Source organism: Engystomops pustulosus, unplaced genomic scaffold, assembly GCF_040894005.1.
Source record: "Engystomops pustulosus unplaced genomic scaffold, aEngPut4.maternal MAT_SCAFFOLD_770, whole genome shotgun sequence".
NCBI classification, from domain to species: domain Eukaryota; kingdom Metazoa; phylum Chordata; class Amphibia; order Anura; family Leptodactylidae; genus Engystomops; species Engystomops pustulosus.
The window spans coordinates 2,990-24,315 of record NW_027285649.1 but is presented as its reverse complement, the minus strand read 5'-3'; the positions used below and the strand labels follow the sequence as shown (position 1 = coordinate 24,315).

The following is a 21,326-nucleotide window of genomic DNA, read 5'->3' as shown; positions in this document are numbered from 1 at the left end:
AACATGGAAGTTACATTCACCGACAGCAAGCAGAGATTCTGAAAACAGGGAACAGGAAGAATGGAATGAAAAAGAAAGAACGTTATAAACTTCTAAGGAGGTGACTGCGCCCTCTGCTGGTCTGTATGAGCTCTTACATTTCTCAGGAGGTGACTGCGCCCTCTGCTGGTCTGTATGAGCTCTTACATTTCTCAGGAGGTGACTGCGCCCTCTGGTGGTCGCTATGAGCTCTTACATTTCTCAGGAGGTGACTGCGCCCTCTGGTGGTCGCTATGAGCTCTTACATTTCTCAGGAGGTGACTGCGCCCTCTGGTGGTCGCTATGAGCTCTTACACTTCTCGGGAGGTGACTGTGCCCTCTGGTGGTCGCTATGAGCTCTTACACTTCTCAGGAGGTGACTGCGCCCTCTGCTGGTCGCTATGAGCTCTTACACTTCTCAGGAGGTGACTGCGCCCTCTGCTGGTGGCTATGAGCTCTTACACTTCTCAGGAGGTGACTCTGCCCTCTGCTAATCACTATGAGCTCTTACACTTCTCAGGAGGTCACTGTGCCCTCTGCTGGTGGCTATGAGCTCTTACACTTCTTAGGAGGTGACTGCGCCCTCTGCTGTTCGCTATGAGCTCTTACACTTCTCAGGAGGTGACTGCGCCCCCTGGTGGTTGCTATGAGCTCTTACACTTCTCAGGAGGTGACTGCACCCTCTGCTGGTCGCTATGAGCTCTTACACTTCTCAGGAGGTGACTGCGCCCTCTGCTGGTCGCTATGAGCTCTTACACTTCTCAGGAGGTGACTGCGCCCTCTGCTGGTGGCTATGAGCTCTTACACTTCTCAGGAGGTGACTGCGCCCTCTGCTGGTGGCTATGAGCTCTTACACTTCTCAGGAGGTGACTGCGCCCTCTGCTGGTGGCTATGAGCTCTTACACTACTCAGGAGGTGACTGCGCCCTCTGGTGGTCGCTATGAGCTTTTACACTTCTCAGGAGGTGACTGCGTCCTCTGGTGGTCGCTATGAGCTCTTACTCTTCTCAGGAGGTGACTGTGCCCTCTGGTGGTCGCTATCAGCTCTTACACTTCTCAGGAGGTGACAGTGCCCTCTGCTGGTCGCTATGAGCTCTTACACTACTCAGGAGGTGACTGCGCCCTCTGGTGGTCGCTATGAGCTCTTACACTTCTCGGGAGGTGACTGCGCCCTCTGCTGGTGGCTATGAGCTCTTACACTTCTCAGGAGGTGACTCTGCCCTCTGCTAATTACTATGAGCTCTTACACTACTCAGGAGGTGACTGCACTGGAGGTGACTGCGCCCTCTAGTGGTCGCTATGAGCTCTTATACTTCTCAGGGAGTAAATGCACCCTCTGGTGGTCGCTATTAGCTCTTACACTTTTAGGATGTGACTGCGCCCTCTGGTGGTCGCTATGAGCTCTTACACTTCTCGGGAGGTGGCTGTGCCCTCTGCTGGTCGCTATGAGCTCTTACACTTCTTAGGAGGTGACTGCGCCCTCTGGTGGTGGCTATGAGCTCTTACACTTCTCAGGAGGTGACTGCGCCCTCTGCAGGTCACTATGAGCTCTTACACTTCTCAGGAGGTGACTGCGCCCTCTGGTGGTCGCTATGAGCTCTTACACTTCTCAGGAGGTGACTGTGCTGGAGGTAACTTCGTCCCCTGGTGGTCGCTATGAACTCTTACACTTCTCGGGAGGTGACTGCACCCTCTGCCGGTCGCTATGAGCTCTTACAAATCTCTGTAGGTGACTGCACTGGAGGTGACTGCGCCCTCTGGTGGTCACTATGAGCTATTACACTTCTCGGGAGGTGACTGCGCCCTCTGGTTGTCACTGTGGGCTCTTACACTTCTCGGGAGGTGACTGCGCCCTCTGGTGGTCACTATGAGCTATTACACTTCTCGGGAGGTTACTGCACCCTCTGACGGTCGCTGTGAGCTCTTACAAATCTCTGTAGGTGACTGCACTGGAGGTAACTGCGCCCTCTAGTGGTCACTATGAGCTATTACACTTCTCGGGAGGTTACTGCACCCTCTGCTGGTTGCTATGAGCTCTTACACTTCTTAGGAAGTGACTGCGCCCTTTGTTGGCGCTATGAGCTCTTACAATTCTTGGGAGGTGACTGCGCCCTCTGCTGGTCCTTATGAGCTCTTACACATCTGAACAGGTGACTGCGCCCTCTGGTGGTCTCTATGAGCTCTTACACTTCCCGCCAGGTGACTGTGCCCTCTGGTGGTTGCTATCAGCTCTTACACTTCTCAGGAGGTGACTGCGCTGGAGGTAACTTCGTCCCCTGGTGGTCGCTATGAACTCTTACACTTCTCGGGAGGTGACTGCACCCTCTGCCGGTCGCTATGAGCTCTTACAAATCTCTGTAGGTGATTGCGCTGGAGGTGACTGCGCCCTCTGGTGGTCACTATGAGCTATTACACTTCTCGGGAAGTGACTGCGCCCTCTGGTGGTCGCTATGAGCTCTTACACTTCTAAGGAGGTGACTGCGCCCTCTGGTGGTCGCTATGAGCTCTTACACTTCTAAGGAGGTGTCTGCGCCCTCTGGTGGTCGCTATGAGCTCTTACACTTCTAAGGAGGTGACTGCGCCCTCTGGTGGTCGCTATGAGCTCTTTCACTTTTCGGGAGGTGACTGCACTCTCTGGTGGTCGCTATCAGCTCTAAAAATTCTCAGAAGGTGACTGCGCTGGATGTGACTGTGCACTCTGCTGGTCGCTATGAGCTCTTACACTTCTCAGGAGGGGACTGCGCTCTCTGCTGGTTGCTATGAGCTCTTACACTTCTCAGCAGGTGACTGCGCCCTCTGCTGGTCCCTATGAGCTCTTACACTTCTCGGGAGGTGACTGCGCCCTCTGGTGGTCCCTATGAGCTTTTACACAGCTCAGGAGGTGACTGCGCCCTCTGGTGGTAGCTTTGAGCTCTTACACATCTCAGGAGGTGACTGCGCACTCTGCTGGTCGCTATGAGCTCTTACACTTCTCAGGAGGTAACTGCGCCCTCTGCTGGTCGCTATGAGCTCTTACACTTCTCAGGAGGTAACTGCGCCCTCTGCTGGTCGCTATGAACTCTTACACTTCTCAGGAGGTAACTGCGCCCTCTGCTGGTGGCTATGAGCTCTTACACTTCTCAGGAGGTGACTGAGCCCTCTGGTGGTCCTCTAGAGCCCTCTAGTGTGCCCTGAGCTTTCCCCAACCTCTGTCCCTTCCTATAGCCCCCCCACGCTAAACCGTGGGGCGACTACTTGAAGACTCGAAATACACTGGATAAGTGCGGGAAGAGAAACACAAACAGACTGACAAACACAAAACACAAAAGAATGGTTAACTAGCCGGAGTCACAACGAGAGGGAACGTCAAGAGCAAAATCAGTAGGCAAAGAGTCAATGTCAAAAACTAGCCGAGGTCACAACAATACAGATACAGAGCAATACAACCTAATGCTGAGAGCGAGTGATTAAGGGATTTCAAACACTGGCACAGGTGACTAGTGAAGCTGCAATTTATGCAGCCAGAACTCCACCTCCAGAACCTGATAGGAGCTGGACAACTACTGAGAATTAACCCCTAATGGTGCAGAATAACCAAGCACAATAGCAGGCACCATGCAGAGGTACCACAAGTCTCAGCATTTCAGAACACAACTCCTAGACAGCGTGAGATCTTAGCAGCCGCTGCCCGGGACGAGAGAAGGAGTTTGCGCGGATACGCGCCGGAGGTTGGAGAACGCTGCTAGCACCACCAGAAGAACCAGAAGTACCAGAATTCTCTCCAGCGAACCTGACAAAACACTTCTCAGGAGGTGACAGCGCCCTCTGGTGGTTTTTATGAGCTCTTACACTTCTCAGTAGGTGAATATGCCGTCTGGTGGTCGCTATGAGCTATTAAACTTCTCGGGAGGATTGTGCGCCCTCTGGTGGTAGCTTTGAGCTCTTACACTTCTCTGGAGGTGACTGTTCCCTCTGCTGGTCCCTATGAGCTCTTACACTTCTCGGGAGGTGACTGCGCTCTCTGCTGGTCGCTATTAGCTCTTACACTTCTCAGGAGGTGAATGAGCCCTCTGGTGGTCTCTATGAGCTCTAACAATTTTCAGGAGGTAATTGCGCCCTCTGCTTGTCCCTATGAGCTCTTACCCTTCTCAGGAGGTGACTGTGCCCTCTGCCCATCCCAAAGAGCTCTTACACATCTCAGGTGGTAACTGGTGACTGCGCCCTCTGGAGGTCCTTATGAGCTCTTACACTTCTCAGGAGTTGGCGGCACCCTCTGCTGGTTCCTATGAGCTCTTACACTTCTCAGGAGGTGACTGCGCCCTCTGCTGGTCACTATTAGCTATTACACTTCTCGGGAGGTGACAGCGCCCTCTAGTGGTGGCTATGACCTCTTACACTTCTCAGGGGGGTGACTGCGCCCTCTGGTGTTCGCTATGAGCTCTTACCCTTCTCGGGAGGTGACAGTGCCCTCTGCTTCTCCATATGAGCTATTACACATCTCTGGTGGTGACTCCACCCTCTGCTGGTCACTATGAGCTCTTACACTTCTCAGGAGGTGAATATGCCCTCTGCTTCTCCATATGAGCTATTGCACTTCTCAGGAGGTGACTGCGCCCTCTGCTGGTCGCTATGAGCTCTTACACTTCTTGGGAGGTGACTGCGCCCTCTCGTGGTCCCTATGAGCTCTTACACATATCAGGAGGTGACTGCACCCTCTGGAGTAGCTATGAGCTATTAAACTTCTAGGGAGGTTTGTGTGCCCTCTGGTGGTAGCTTCGAGCTTTTACACTTCTCAGGAAGTGACTGTTCCTTCTGCTGGTCCCCATGAGCTCTTACACTTCTCAGGAGGTGAGTGCACCCTCTGGAGGTTTCTATGAGCTCTCAAACTTCTCGGGAGTTGACTGCGCCCTCTGCTGGTCGCTATTAGCTCTTACACTTCTCAGGAGGTGACTGCGCCCTCTAGTGGTTTCTATGAGCCCTTACACTACTCTACTACTACACTACTACACTACTACTACTACTACTACACTACTACCCTCTAGTGGTTTCTATGAGCCCTTACACTACTCTACTACTACACTACTTACACTACTCTACTGGTGGTCTCTATGAACTATCACACCTTTCAGGACGTGATTGCGCCCTCTGCTTGTCCCTTTGAGCTCTTAAACATCTCAGGAGGTGATTGCGCCCTTTGCTTTTCGTTATGAGCTCTTACACTTCTCAGGAGGTGACTGCGCCCTCTGCTGGTCGCTATGAGCTATTACACTTCTCCGGAGGTGACTGCGCCCTCTGGTGGTCGCTACGAGCTCTTACACTTCTCAGGAGGTGACTGCCACCTCTTTTGTTCGCTATGAGCTATTTAACTTCTAGGGAGGTGACTGTGTCCTCTGCTGTTCGCTGTGATCTCTTACACTTCTCAGGAGGTAAATGATCCCTCTGGTGGTCGCTATGAGCTATTACACTTCTCGGGAAGTGACTGCGCCCTCTGGAGGCCACTATGAGCTCTTAAACTTCTCAGGAGGTGACTGCGCCCTCTGCTGGTTGCTATGAGCTCTTACACTTCTCAGGAGGTGACTGCGCCCTCTGGTGGTCGCTATCAGCTCTTACACTTCTCAGGAGGTGACTGAGCCCTCTTCTGGTCCCTATGAGCTCTTACACTTCTCAGGAGGTGACTGAGCCCTCTTCTGGTCCCTATGAGCTCTTACACTTCTCGGGAGGTGACTGCGCCCTCTGGTGGCCCTTTGAGCTCTTACACATCTCAGGAGATGACTGCACCCTCTGAAGGTAGCTATGAGATAATAAACTTCTCGGGAGGTTTGTGTGCCCTCTGGTGGTAGCTTTGAGCTCTTACACTTCTCAGGAGGTGACTGCTCCCTCTGCTGGTCCCCATCAGCTCTTACACTTCTTGGGAGGTGAGTGCGCCCTCTGGAGGTTGCTTTGAGCTCTTTAACTTCTCAGGAGGTGACTGCAACCTCTTGTGGTCGCTATGAGCTATTACACTTCTCGGGAGGTGACTGCGTCCTCTGCTGTTCGCTATGAGCTCTTACACTTCTCAGGAGGTGACTGCGTCCTCTGCTGTTCGCTATGAGCTCTTACACTTCTCAGGAGGTGACTGATCCCTCTGGTGGTCACTATGAGCTCTTACACGTCTTGGGAGGTGACTACGCCCTCTGCTGGTCTGTATGAGCTCTTACACTTTTCAGGAAGAAACTGTGCCCTCTGTGGGTCGCTATGAGCTCTTACACTTCTCAGGAGGTGACTGCAACCTCTGGTGGTCACTATGAGCTCCTACACTTCTCAGGAGGTGAATATGCCCTTTGGTGGTCGCTATGAGCTCTTACACTTCTCAGGAGGTGACTGTGCCCCCTGGTGGTCGCTATGATCTCGTACAGTTCTCAGGAGGTGACTGTGCCCTCTCCTGGTCGCTATCAGCTGTTACACTTCTCAGGAGGTGACTGCACTCTCTGCTGGTGGCTATGAGCTCTTACACTTCTCAGGAAGTGACTGCCCCCTCTGCTGGTGGCTATGAGCTCTTACACTTCTCAGGAGGTGACTGTGCCCTCTGGTGGTCGCTATGAGCTCTTACACTTCTCAGGAGGTGACTGTGCCATCTGGTGGTCGCTTTGAGCTCTTACACGTCTTGGGAGGTGACTACGCCCTCTAGAGGTCGCTATGAGCTCTTATACTTCTCAGGAGGTGACTGCTCCCTCTGCTGGTCGGTATGAGCTCTTACACTTCTCAGGAAGAGACTGTGCCCTCTGGTGGTGGCTATGAGCTCTTACACTTCCCAGGAGGTGACTGCGCCCTCTGGAGGTCACTATGAGCTCTTAAACTTCTCAGGAGGTTACTGCGCCCTCTGCTGGTTGCTATGAGCTCTTACACTTCCCAGGAGGTGACTGCGCCCTCTGGAGGTCACTATGAGCTCTTAAACTTCTCAGGAGGTTACTGCGCCCTCTGCTGGTTGCTATGAGCTCTTACACTTCTCAGGAGGTGACTGCGCCCTCTGGTGGTCGCTATCAGCTCTTACACTTCTCAGGAGGTGACTGCGCCCTCTGGTGGTCGCTATCAGCTCTTACACTTCTCAGGAGGTCACTGCGCCCTCTGCTGGTCCCTATGAACTCTTACACTTCTCAAGAGGTGACTGCGCCCTCTGTTGGTCCCTATGAGCTCTTACACATCTCAGGAGGCGACTGCGCGCTCTGAAGCTAGCTATGAGATATTAAACTTCTCGGGAGGTTTGTGTGCCCTCTGCTGGTCCCCATCAGCTCTTACACTTCTCGGGAGGTGAGTGCGCTCTCTGCTGGTCGCTATGAGTTTAAACACTTCTCAGGAGGTGACTGCAACCACTGGTGGTCGCTATGAGCTCTTACACTTCCCAGGAGGTGACTGCGCCCTCTGGTGGTCGCTATGAGCTCTTACACTTCTCAGGAGGTGACTGATCCCTCTGGTGGTCGCTTTGAGCTATTACACTTCTCGGGAGGTGACTGCGCCCTCTGCTGTTCGCTATGAGCTCTTACACTTCTCGGGAGGTGACTGATCTCTCTGGTGGTCGCTATGAGCTCTTATACTTCTCGGGAGGTGACTGCTCCCTCTGCTGGTCGAAATGAGCTCTTACACTTCTCAGGAGGTGACGGCGCCCTCTGCTGGTCGCTATGAGCTCTTACACTTCTCAGGAGGTGACTGCGCCCTCTAGTGGTCGCTATGAGCTCTTTCACTTTTCAGGAAGAGACTGTGCCTTCTGGTGGTCACTATGAGCTCTTACACTTCTCAGGAGGTGACTCTGCCCTCTGCTGGTCGCTATGAGCTCTTACACTTCTCAGGAGGTGACTGCGCCCTCTGGTGGTCGCTATGAGCTCTTTCACTTTTCAGGAAGAGACTTTGCCCTCTGGTGGTCGCTATGAGCTCTTACACTTCTCAGGAGGTGACTGCGCCCTCTCGTGGTGGCTATGAGCTCTTACACTTCTCAGGAGGTGACTGTGCCCTCTGCAGGTCACTATGAGCTCTTACACTTCTCAGGAGGTGACTGCGCCCTCTGGTGGTCGCTATGAGCTCTTACACTTCTCAGGAGGTGACTGCGCCCTCTGGTGGTCGCTATGAGCTCTTACATTTCTCGGGAGGTAACTGCGCCCTCTGCTGGTCGCTATGAGCTCTTACACTTCTCAGAAGGTGACTGCGCCCTCTGCTTGTGTCTATGAGCTCTTACACTTCTCAGGAGGTGACTGTGCCCCCTGGTGGTGGCTATGAGCTCTTACACTTCTCTGGAGGTGACTGTGCCCCCTGGTGGTGGCTATGAGCTCTTACACTTCTCTGGAGGTGACTGCGCCCTCTGGTGGTCGCAATGAGCTCTTACACTTCTCAGGAGGTGATTGCGCCCTCTGCTGGTCACTATGAGCTCTTACACTTCTCAGGAGGTGACTGCGCCCTCTGGTGGTCGCTATGAGCTCTTAGACTTCTCAGGAGGTGACTGCGCCCTCTGGTGGTTGCTATGAGCTCTTACACTTCTCAGGAGGTGACTGCGCCCTCTGCTGGTCACTATGAGCTCTTACACTTCTCTGGAGGTGACTGCGCCCTCTGCTGGTCGCTATGAGCTCTTACACTTCTCGGGAGGTGACTGCGCCCTCTGCTGGTCACTATGAGCTCTTACTCTTCTCAGGAGGTGACTGCGCCCTCAGGAGGTGATTGCGCCCTCTGGTGGTCGCTATGAGCTCTTACACTTCTCTGGAGGTGACTGCGCCCCCTGGTGGTGGCTATGAGCTCTTACACTTCTCTGGAGGTGACTGCGCCCTCTGGTGGTCGCAATGAGCTCTTACACTTCTCAGGAGGTGATTGCGCCCTCTGCTGGTCACTATGAGCTCTTACACTTCTCAGGAGGTGACTGCGCCCTCTGGTGGTCGCTATGAGCTCTTAGACTTCTCAGGAGGTGACTGCGCCCTCTGGTGGTTGCTATGAGCTCTTACACTTCTCAGGAGGTGACTGCGCCCTCTGCTGGTCACTATGAGCTCTTACACTTCTCTGGAGGTGACTGCGCCCTCTGCTGGTCGCTATGAGCTCTTACACTTCTCGGGAGGTGACTGCGCCCTCTGCTGGTCACTATGAGCTCTTACTCTTCTCAGGAGGTGACGGCGCCCTCAGGAGGTGATTGCGCCCTCTGGTGGTCGCTATGAGCTCTTACACTTCTCTGGAGGTGACTGCGCCCTCTGCTGGTCGCTATGAGCTCTTACACTTCTCGGGAGGTGACTGCGCCCTCTGCTGGTCACTATGAGCTCTTACACTTCTCAGGAGCTGACTGCGCCCTCTGGTGGTCGCTATGAGCTCTTACACTTCTCAGGAGGTGACTGCGCCCTCTGGTGGTCTCTATGAGCTCTTACACTTCTCGGGAGGTGACTGCGCCCTCTGCTGGTCACTATGAGCTTTTACACTTCTCTGGAGGTGACCGTGCCCCCTGGTGGTGGCTATGAGCTCTTACACTTCTCTGGAGGTGACTACGCCCTCTGGTGGTCGCTATGAGCTCTTACACTTCTCAGGAGGTGATTGCGCCCTCTGCTGGTCACTATGAGCTCTTACACTTCTCAGGAGGAGACTGCGCCCTCTGGTGGTCGCTATGAGCTCTTACACTTCTCAGGAGGTGACTGCGCCCCCTGGTGGTCGCTATGAGCTCTTACACTTCTCAGGAGGTGACTGCGCCCTCTGGTGGTCACTATGAGCTCTTACACTACTCAGGAGGTGACTGCGCCCTCTGGTGGTCACTATGAGCTCTTACACTTCTCAGGAGGTGACTGCGCACTTCTCAGGAGGTGACTGCGCCCTCTGGTGGTTGCTATGAGCTCTTACACTTCTCAGGAGGTGACTGCACCCTCTGCTGGTCGCTATGAGCTCTTACACTTCTCAGGAGGTGACTGCGCCCTCTGGTGGTCACTATGAGCTCTTACACTTCTCAGGAGGTGACTGCGCCCTCTGGTGGTCACTATGAGCTCTTACACTACTCAGGAGGTGACTGCGCCCTCTGGTGGTCACTATGAGCTCTTACACTTCTCAGGAGGTGACTGCGCCCTCTGGTGGTTGCTATGAGCTCTTACACTTCTCATTAGGTGACTGCGCACTTCTCAGGAGGTGACTGCGCCCTCTGCTGGTGGCTATGAGCTTTTACACTACTCAGGAGGTGACTGCGCCCTCTGGTGGTCACTATGAGCTCTTATACTTCTCAGGAGGTGACTGCGCCCTCTGGTGGTCTCTTTGAGCTCTTATACTTCTCAGGAGGTGACTGCGCCCTCTGGTGGTCACTATAAGCTCTTACACTACTCAGGAGGTGACTGCACCCTCTGGTGGTCACTATGAGCTCTTTCACTTCTCAGGAGGTGACTGCGCCCTCTGCTGGTGGCTATGAGCTCTTACACTTCTCAGGAGGTGACTGCGCCCTCTGGTGGTCTCTATGAGCTCTTACACTTCTCGGGAGGTGACTGCGCCCTCTGGTGGTGGCTATGAGCTCTTACACTTCTCAGGAGGTGACTGTGCCCTCTGGTGGTCACTATGAGCTCTTACACTACTCAGGAGGTGACTGCGCCCTCTGGTGGTCACTATGAGCTCTTACACTTCTCAGGAGGTGACTGCGCCCTCTGGTGGTTGCTATGAGCTCTTACACTTCTCAGGAGGTGACTGCGCACTTCTCAGGAGGTGACTGCGCCCTCTGCTGGTGGCTATGAGCTTTTACACTACTCAGGAGGTGACTGCGCCCTCTGGTGGTCACTATGAGCTCTTATACTTCTCAGGAGGTGACTGCACCCTCTGGTGGTCTCTTTGAGCTCTTATACTTCTCAGGAGGTGACTGCGCCCTCTGGTGGTCACTATGAGCTCTTACACTACTCAGGAGGTGACTGCACCCTCTGGTGGTCATTATGAGTTTTTACACTTCACAGGAGGTGACTGCGCCCTCTGGTGGTGAGTATGAGCTCTTACACTTCTCAGGAGGTGACTGCGCCCTTTGGTGGTCACTATGAGCTCTTACACTTCTCAGGAGGTGACTGCGCCCTCTGGTGGTGGCTATGAGCTCTTACATTTCTCAGGAGGTGACTGCGCCCTCTGGTGGTCGCTATGAGCTCTTACACTTCTCAGGAGGTGACTGCGTCCTCTGGTGGTCGCTATGAGCTCTTACACTACTCAGGAGGTGACTGCGCCCTTTGGTGGTCACTATGAGCTCTTACACTTCTCGGGAGGTGACTGCACCCTCTGGTGGTCGCTATGAGCTCTTACACTTCTCAGGAGGTGACTGTGCCCTCTGGTGGTCTCTTTGAGCTCTTATACTTCTCAGGAGGTGACTGCGCCCTCTGGTGGTCACTATGAGCTCTTACACTTCTCAGGAGGTGACTGCGCCCTCTGGTGGTCACTATGAGCTCTTACACTACTCAGGAGGTGACTGCGCCCTCTGGTGGTGGCTATGAGCTCTTACACTTCTCAGGAGGTGACTGCGCCCTCTGGTGGTCGCTATGAGCTCTTACACTTCTCAGGAGGTGACTGCGCCCTCTGGTGGTGGCTATGAGCTCTTACACTTCTCAGGAGGTGACTGCGCCCTCTGGTGGTCTCTTTGAGCTCTTACACTTCTCGGGAGGTGATTGCGCCCTCTGCTGGTCGCTATGAGCTCTTACACTTCCCAGGAGGTGATTGCGCCCTCTGCTGGTCACTATGAGCTCTTACACTTTTCAGGAGGTGACTGCGCCCTCTGGTGGTCGCTATGAGCTCTTACACTTCTCAGGAGGTGACTGCGCCCCCTGGTGGTCGCTATGAGCTCTTACACTTCTCAGGAGGTGACTGCGCCCTCTGGTGGTCGCTATGAGCTCTTACACTTCTCAGGAGGTGACTGCACCCTCTGGTGGTCTCTATGAGCTCTTACACTTCTCGAGAGGTGACTGCGCCCTCTGCTGGTCACTATGAGCTCTTACACTTCTCAGGAGGTGACTGCACCCTCTGCTGGTCGCTATGAGCTCTTACACTTCTCAGGAGGTGACTGCGCCTTCTGCTGGTCGCTATGAGCTCTTACACTTCTCAGGAGGTGACTGCGCCCTCTGGTGGTCGCTATGAGCTCTTACACTTCTCGGGAGGTGACTGCACCCTCTGGTGGTCGCTATGAGCTCTTACACTACTCAGGAGGTGACTGCGCCCTCTGGTGGTCGCTATGAGCTCTTACACTTCTCGGGAGGTGACTGCGCCCTCTGGTGGTCACTATGAGCTCTTACACTTCTCAGGAGGTGACTGCGCCCTCTGGTGGTGGCTATGAGCTCTTACACTTCTCAGGAGGTGACTGCGCCCTCTGGTGGTCTCTTTGAGCTCTTACACTTCTCGGGAGGTGATTGCGCCCTCTGCTGGTCGCTATGAGCTCTTACACTTCCCAGGAGGTGATTGCGCCCTCTGCTGGTCACTATGAGCTCTTACACTTTTCAGGAGGTGACTGCGCCCTCTGGTGGTCGCTATGAGCTCTTACACTTCTCAGGAGGTGACTGCGCCCCCTGGTGGTCGCTATGAGCTCTTACACTTCTCAGGAGGTGACTGCGCCCTCTGGTGGTCGCTATGAGCTCTTACACTTCTCAGGAGGTGACTGCACCCTCTGGTGGTCTCTATGAGCTCTTACACTTCTCGAGAGGTGACTGCGCCCTCTGCTGGTCACTATGAGCTCTTACACTTCTCAGGAGGTGACTGCACCCTCTGCTGGTCGCTATGAGCTCTTACACTTCTCAGGAGGTGACTGCGCCTTCTGCTGGTCGCTATGAGCTCTTACACTTCTCAGGAGGTGACTGCGCCCTCTGGTGGTCGCTATGAGCTCTTACACTTCTCGGGAGGTGACTGCACCCTCTGGTGGTCGCTATGAGCTCTTACACTACTCAGGAGGTGACTGCGCCCTCTGGTGGTCGCTATGAGCTCTTACACTTCTCGGGAGGTGACTGCGCCCTCTGGTGGTCACTATGAGCTCTTACACTACTCAGGAGGTGACTGCGCCCTCTGGTGGTCGCTATGAGCTCTTACACTTCTCGGGAGGTGACTGCGCACTCTGGTGGTTGCTATGAGCTCTTACACTTCTCAGGAGGTGACTGCGCCCTCTGGTGGTTGCTATGAGCTCTTACACTTCTCAGGAGGTGACTGCGCCCTCTGGTGGTCACTATGAGCTCTTACACTTCTCAGGAGGTGACTGCGCCCTCTGGTGGTCACTATGAGCTCTTACACTACTCAGGAGGTGACTGCGCCCTCTTGTGGTCACTATGAGCTCTTACACTTCTCAGGAGGTGACTGCGCACTTCTCAGGAGGTGACTGCGCCCTCTGGTGGTTGCTATGAGCTCTTACACTTCTCAGGAGGTGACTGCGCCCTCTGGTGGTCACTATGAGCTCTTACACTTCTCAGGAGGTGACTGCGCCCTCTGGTGGTCACTATGAGCTCTTACACTACTCAGGAGGTGACTGCGCCCTCTGGTGGTCACTATGAGCTCTTACACTTCTCAGGAGGTGACTGCGCCCTCTGGTGGTTGCTATGAGCTCTTACACTTCTCAGGAGGTGACTGCGCACTTCTCAGGAGGTGACTGCGCCCTCTGCTGGTGGCTATGAGCTTTTACACTACTCAGGAGGTGACTGCGCCCTCTGGTGGTCACTATGAGCTCTTATACTTCTCAGGAGGTGACTGCGCCCTCTGGTGGTCTCTTTGAGCTCTTATACTTCTCAGGAGGTGACTGCGCCCTCTGGTGGTCACTATGAGCTCTTACACTACTCAGGAGGTGACTGCACCCTCTGGTGGTCACTATGAGCTCTTACACTTCTCAGGAGGTGACTGCGCCCTCTGCTGGTGGCTTTGAGCTCTTACACTTCTCAGGAGGTGACTGCGCCCTCTGGTGGTCTCTATGAGCTCTTACACTTCTCAGGAGGTGACTGCGCCCTCTGGTGGTGGCTATGAGCTCTTACACTTCTCAGGAGGTGACTGTGCCCTCTGGTGGTCACTATGAGCTCTTACACTACTCAGGAGGTGACTGCGCCCTCTGGTGGTCACTATGAGCTCTTACACTTCTCAGGAGGTGACTGCGCCCTCTGGTGGTTGCTATGAGCTCTTACACTTCTCAGGAGGTGACTGCGCACTTCTCAGGAGGTGACTGCGCCCTCTGCTGGTGGCTATGAGCTTTTACACTACTCAGGAGGTGACTGCGCCCTCTGGTGGTCACTATGAGCTCTTATACTTCTCAGGAGGTGACTGCACCCTCTGGTGGTCTCTTTGAGCTCTTATACTTCTCAGGAGGTGACTGCGCCCTCTGGTGGTCACTATGAGCTCTTACACTACTCAGGAGGTGACTGCACCCTCTGGTGGTCACTATGAGCTCTTACACTTCACAGGAGGTGACTGCGCCCTCTGGTGGTGGCTATGAGCTCTTACACTTCTCAGGAGGTGACTGCGCCCTTTGGTGGTCACTATGAGCTCTTACACTTCTCAGGAGGTGACTGCGCCCTCTGGTGGTGGCTATGAGCTCTTACACTTCTCAGGAGGTGACTGCGCCCTTTGGTGGTCACTATGAGCTATTACACTTCTCGGGAGGTGACTGCGCCCTCTGGTGGTCGCTATGAGCTTTTACACTTCTCAGGAGGTGACTGTGCCCTCTGGTGGTCTCTTTGAGCTCTTATACTTCTCAGGAGGTGACTGCGCCCTCTGGTGGTCGCTATGAGCTCTTACACTTCTCAGGAGGTGACTGTGCCCTCTGGTGGTCTCTTTGAGCTCTTATACTTCTCAGGAGGTGACTGCGCCCTCTGGTGGTCACTATGAGCTCTTACACTTCTCAGGAGGTGACTGCGCCCTCTGGTGGTCACTATGAGCTCTTACACTACTCAGGAGGTGACTGCGCCCTCTGGTGGTGGCTATGAGCTCTTACACTTCTCAGGAGGTGACTGCGCCCTCTGGTGGTCGCTATGAGCTCTTACACTTCTCAGGAGGTGACTGCGCCCTCTGGTGGTCGCTATGAGCTCTTACACTTCTCAGGAGGTGACTGCGCCCTCTGGTGGTCGCTATGAGCTCTTACACTTCTCAGGAGGTGACTGCGCCCTCTGGTGGTGGCTATGAGCTCTTACACTTCTCAGGAGGTCACTGTGCCCTCTGGTGGTCACTATGAGCTCTTACACTACTCAGGAGGTGACTTCGCCCTCTGGTGGTCACTATGAGCTCTTACACTTCTCAGGAGGTGACTGCGCCCTCTGGTGGTTGCTATGAGCTCTTACACTTCTCAGGAGGTGACTGCGCACTTCTCAGGAGGTGACTGCGCCCTCTGCTGGTGGCTATGAGCTTTTACACTACTCAGGAGGTGACTGCGCCCTCTGGTGGTCACTATGAGCTCTTATACTTCTCAGGAGGTGACTTCACCCTCTGGTGGTCTCTTTGAGCTCTTATACTTCTCAGAAGGTGACTGCGCCCTCTGGTGGTCACTATGAGCTCTTACACTACTCAGGAGGTGACTGCACCCTCTGGTGGTCACTATGAGCTCTTACACTTCACAGGAGGTGACTGCGCCCTCTGGTGGTGGCTATGAGCTCTTACACTTCTCAGGAGGTGACTGCGCCCTTTGGTGGTCACTATGAGCTCTTACACTTCACAGGAGGTGACTGCGCCCTCTGGTGGTGGCTATGAACTCTTACACTTCTCAGGAGGTGACTGCGCCCTCTGGTGGTGGCTATGAGCTCTTACATTTCTCAGGAGGTGACTGCGCCCTCTGTTGGTCGCTATGAGCTCTTACACTTCTCAGGAGGTGACTGCGCCCTTTGGTGGTCACTATGAGCTATTACACTTCTCGGGAGGTGACTGCGCCCTCTGGTGGTCGCTATGAGCTTTTACACTTCTCAGGAGGTGACTGTGCCCTCTGGTGGTCTCTTTGAGCTCTTATACTTCTCAGGAGGTGACTGCGCCCTCTGGTGGTCACTATGAGCTCTTACACTTCTCAGGAGGTGACTGCGCCCTCTGGTGGTCGCTATGAGCTCTTACACTTCTCAGGAGGTGACTGTGCCCTCTGGTGGTCTCTTTGAGCTCTTATACTTCTCAGGAGGTGACTGCGCCCTCTGGTGGTCACTATGAGCTCTTACACTTCTCAGGAGGTGACTGCGCCCTCTGGTGGTCACTATGAGCTCTTACACTACTCAGGAGGTGACTGCGCCCTCTGGTGGTGGCTTTGAGCTCTTACACTTCTCAGGAGGTGACTGCGCCCTCTGGTGGTGGCTATGAGCTCTTACACTTCTCAGGAGGTGACTGCGCCCTCTGGTGGTCGCTATGAGCTCTTACACTTCTCAGGAGGTGACTGCGCCCTCTGGTGGTCTCTATGAGCTCTTACACTTCTCAGGAGGTGACTGCGCCCTCTGGTGGTGGCTATGAGCTCTTACACTTCTCAGGAGGTGACTGTGCCCTCTGGTGGTCACTATGAGCTCTTACACTACTCAGGAGGTGACTTCGCCCTCTGGTGGTCACTATGAGCTCTTACACTTCTCAGGAGGTGACTGCGCCCTCTGGTGGTTGCTATGAGCTCTTACACTTCTCAGGAGGTGACTGCGCACTTCTCAGGAGGTGACTGCGCCCTCTGCTGGTGGCTATGAGGTTTTACACTACTCAGGGGGTGACTGCGCCCTCTGGTGGTCACTATGAGCTCTTATACTTCTCAGGAGGTGACTTCACCCTCTGGTGGTCTCTTTGAGCTCTTATACTTCTCAGGAGGTGACTGCGCCCTCTGGTGGTCACTATGAGCTCTTACACTTCACAGGAGGTGACTGCGCCCTCTGGTGGTGGCTATGAGCTCTTACACTTCTCAGGAGGTGACTGCGCCCTTTGGTGGTCACTATGAGCTCTTACACTTCACAGGAGGTGACTGCGCCCTCTGGTGGTGGCTATGAACTCTTACACTTCTCAGGAGGTGACTGCGCCCTCTGGTGGTGGCTATGAGCTCTTACATTTCTCAGGAGGTGACTGCGCCCTCTGGTGGTCGCTATGAGCTCTTACACTTCTCAGGAGGTGACTGCGCCCTTTGGTGGTCACTATGAGCTATTACACTTCTCGGGAGGTGACTGCGCCCTCTGGTGGTCGCTATGAGCTTTTACACTTCTCAGGAGGTGACTGTGCCCTCTGGTGGTCTCTTTGAGCTCTTATACTTCTCAGGAGGTGACTGCGCCCTCTGGTGGTCGCTATGAGCTCTTACACTTCTCAGGAGGTGACTGTGCCCTCTGGTGGTCTCTTTGAGCTCTTATACTTCTCAGGAGGTGACTGCGCCCTCTGGTGGTGGCTTTGAGCTCTTACACTTCTCAGGAGGTGACTGCGCCCTCTGGTGGTGGCTATGAGCTCTTACACTTCTCAGGAGGTGACTGCGCCCTCTGGTGGTCGCTATGAGCTCTTACACTTCTCAGGAGGTGACTGCGCCCTCTGGTGGTCTCTATGAGCTCTTACACTTCTCAGGAGGTGACTGCGCCCTCTGGTGGTGGCTATGAGCTCTTACACTTCTCAGGAGGTGACTGTGCCCTCTGGTGGTCACTATGAGCTCTTACACTACTCAGGAGGTGACTTCGCCCTCTGGTGGTCACTATGAGCTCTTACACTTCTCAGGAGGTGACTGCGCCCTCTGGTGGTTGCTATGAGCTCTTACACTTCTCAGGAGGTGACTGCGCACTTCTCAGGAGGTGACTGCGCCCTCTGCTGGTGGCTATGAGCTTTTACACTACTCAGGAGGTGACTGCGCCCTCTGGTGGTCACTATGAGCTCTTATACTTCTCAGGAGGTGACTTCACCCTCTGGTGGTCTCTTTGAGCTCTTATACTTCTCAGGAGGTGACTGCGCCCTCTGGTGGTCACTATGAGCTCTTACACTACTCAGGAGGTGACTGCACCCTCTGGTGGTCACTATGAGCTCTTACACTTCACAGGAGGTGACTGCGCCCTCTGGTGGTGGCTATGAGCTCTTACACTTCTCAGGAGGTGACTGCGCCCTTTGGTGGTCACTATGAGCTCTTACACTTCACAGGAGGTGACTGCGCCCTCTGGTGGTGGCTATGAACTCTTACACTTCTCAGGAGGTGACTGCGCCCTCTGGTGGTGGCTATGAGCTCTTACACTTCTCAGGAGGTGACTGCGCCCTCTGGTGGTCACTATGAGCTCTTACATTTCTCAGGAGGTGACTGCGCCCTCTGGTGGTCGCTATGAGCTCTTACACTTCTCAGGAGGTGACTGCGCCCTTTGGTGGTCACTATGAGCTATTACACTTCTCGGGAGGTGACTGCGCCCTCTGGTGGTCGCTATGAGCTTTTACACTTCTCAGGAGGTGACTGTGCCCTCTGGTGGTCTCTTTGAGCTCTTATAGTTCTCAGGAGGTGACTGCGCCCTCTGGTGGTCGCTATGAGCTCTTACACTTCTCAGGAGGTGACTGCGCCCTCTGGTGGTGGCTTTGAGCTCTTACACTTCTCAGGAGGTGACTGCGCCCTCTGGTGGTCGCTATGAGCTCTTACACTTCTCAGGAGGTGACTGCGCCCTCTGGTGGTGGTTTTGAGCTCTTACACTTCTCAGGAGGTGACTGCGCCCTCTGGTGGTCGCTATGAGCTCTTACACTTCTCAGGAGGTGACTGTGCCCTCTGGTGGTCTCTTTGAGCTCTTACACTTCTCAGGAGTTGACTGCGCCCTCTGGTGGTGGCTTTGAGCTCTTATACTTCTCAGGAGGTGACTGCGCCCTCTGGTGGTCACTATGAGCTCTTACACTTCTCAGGAGGTGACTGCGCCCTCTGGTGGTGGCTTTGAGCTCTTACACTTCTCAGGAGGTGACTGCGCCCTCTGGTGGTCGCTATGAGCTCTTACACTTCTCAGGAGGTGACTGTGCCCTCTGGTGGTCGCTATGAGCTCTTACACTTCTCAGGAGGTGACTTCGCCCTCTGGTGGTCTCTTTGAGCTCTTACACTTCTCGGGAGGTGATTGCGCCCTCTGGTGGTCGCTATGAGCTCTTACACTTCCCAGGAGGTGATTGCGCCCTCTGGTGGTCGCTATGAGCTCTTACACTTCTCGGGAGGTGACTGCGCCCTCTGGTGGTCACTATGAGCTCTTATACTTCTCAGGAGGTGACTGCGCCCTCTGCTGGTCGCTTCTGGCAGTGTTGTTCCTTGTTTGTCCCTCTGGTGGCGGCTCCTGGTATTGCACGATGTGTCTCTGTCCTTGCTGTCAATAAAGTTGCGCGGGTGCAGCGTCCGTGTCCTTGTGTCATGGCGGAGTACAAGGAGAGTCCTCTGGTGAGTCGGCCCCCGGAGCTGGACCCGGCCCGGTACTATGAGCTGACCCCGGAGCAGCGGAGGCTGCAGGAGCGGCGGGAGGCGCTGAAGGCCCAAGTCAAGAGACAATATCTCCTCCGCCTCAACGACCCGCACCGGAGCGGCATGGTGGTAAGCGGGGCCCCGGGGGCCACACAGTGTACAGGGGGGGTGGTAAGCGGGGCCCCGGGGGCCACACAGTGCACAGGGGGGGTGGTAAGCGGGGCCCCGGGGGCCACACAGTGTACAGGGGGGTGGTAAGCGGGGCCCCGGGGGCCACACAGTGTACAGGGGGGTGGTAAGCGGGGCCCCCGGGGGCCACACAGTGTACAGGGGGGGGTGGTAAGCGGGGCCCCCGGGGGCCACACAGTGTACAGGGGGGTGGTAAGCGGGGCCCGGGGGCCACACAGTGTACAGGGGGGTGGTAAGCGGGGGCCCCCGGGGGCCACACAGTGTACAGGGGGGGGTGGTAAGCGGGGCCCCGGGGGCCACACAGTGTACAGGGGGGGGTGGTAAGCGGGGCCCCGGGGGCCACACAGTGTACAGGGGGGTGGTAAGCGGGGCCCCGGGGGCCACACAGTGCACAGGGGGGGGGTGGTAAGCGGGGCCCCGGGGGCCACACAGTGTACAGGGGGGTGGTAAGCGGGGCCCCGGGGGCCACACAGTGCACAGGGGGGGGTGGTAAGCGGGGCCCCGGGGGCCACACAGTGTACAGGGGGGTGGTAAGCGGGGCCCCGGGGGCCACACAGTGTACAGGGGGGTGGTAAGCGGGGCCCCGGGGGCCACACAGTGTACAGGGGGGTGGTAAGCGGGGCCGCGGGGGCCACACAGTGTACAGGGGGGGTGGTAAGCGGGGCCCCACAGTGTACAGGGGGGGTGGTAAGCGGGGCCCCGGGGGCCACACAGTGTACAGGGGGTGGTAAACTGGGCGGTAAGCGGGGCCCCGGGGGCCACACAGTGTACAGGGGGGTGGTAAGCGGGGCCATGAGGGCCACACAGTGTACAGGGGGGGCGGTAAGCGGGGCCCCGGGGGCCACACAGTGTACAGGGGGGGGGGTAAGCGGGGCCCCTGGGGCCACACAGTGTACAGGGGGGGCGGTAAGCGGTGCCCCGGGGGCCACACAGTGTACAGGGGGATGGTAAGCGGGTACTGGGGGTGGGGGGTTATGACCCCTGCAGTCACTGTCTCCCCCTCCCCCCTGTAGGAGGACCCCGCTGTCACCCGCTGGATGTTCGCAAGAAGCCACAACATTTACCCCAACTTCCGCCCGACGCCCCGGAACTCGCTGCTCGGCCTCTTCTGGTTCGCCGGTCCCTTCTACTTCTTCTATAAACTCATCACGTGGGATCGGGTAAGTCTCCACCCACTATTCTATAGCTCCGCCCTCTTCTCTGCAGTGGGTGGGGCTCTGTTCTGTGATTCTGATTTGTTACAATGTGTCGCTTTACATTATGGATTAGATACAATGTGACGACCCCTCAGCTGTGCGAAGGCAGGACAGGAAGTAGGTGGGTGTGTCTTATAATGACCCCTCCTCCTGCTGTATAGCATTGTTGTACCCGCCTGCAGGGGGCGCAGTGCAGCGTCAGGCCTTGTCCTGTGTGGATGCAGCTCTGGCTGTGACTGGAGCATCTTCAGGGGACGTCGGCTCCTTCTCCTTATTCACTCATTTCTTCTTCTTCTTCTTCTTCTTTTTACAGAGAAAGAAGGAACAACTCATCAAAGAAGGAAAATACGAGCGTCCGTTCCATCTGACCAACTAATGGCGCCTGCGCCGGCTGTACATACGAGAGATAATAAAGTGCTGTCCCCCGTATAATGAGCTGCTCCATGGTGTGCGGGGGAGGGGTCACATCCTACACATCACCGAGGTATATACCACCAGGCTCCTCCCACCCGGCGGCTGTGCACCACCCTTAGTTAATGAGCCCCATGGTGTAACAATGTATCCGCCCGTCCTCTGGGGGTGGTGCCGGGTCATTCCGTGTTTCCCGCTCTTGCGCTGGTCCGGACGGCTCATTAGACGCTCGGGTTTTGTGTTATAAGCGTACAATGG

The 21,326-nt window shown here is 55.4% G+C and overlaps 1 protein-coding gene across 1 annotated transcript; it reads left to right on the top strand.

Moving 5' to 3' along the window:
• The first annotated feature begins 19,182 nt into the window (after nucleotides 1–19,182).
• On the top strand, nucleotides 19,183–21,089 carry LOC140112427 (NADH dehydrogenase [ubiquinone] 1 beta subcomplex subunit 4-like). The gene is made up of 3 exons (XM_072132492.1): nucleotides 19,183–19,401; nucleotides 20,475–20,621; nucleotides 20,971–21,089. Exons 1-3 carry the CDS (start codon nucleotides 19,225–19,227, stop codon nucleotides 21,031–21,033), a joined length of 387 nt encoding a protein of 128 aa, XP_071988593.1. The 5' UTR covers nucleotides 19,183–19,224; the 3' UTR covers nucleotides 21,034–21,089.
• The last annotated feature ends 237 nt before the right edge of the window (nucleotides 21,090–21,326 follow it).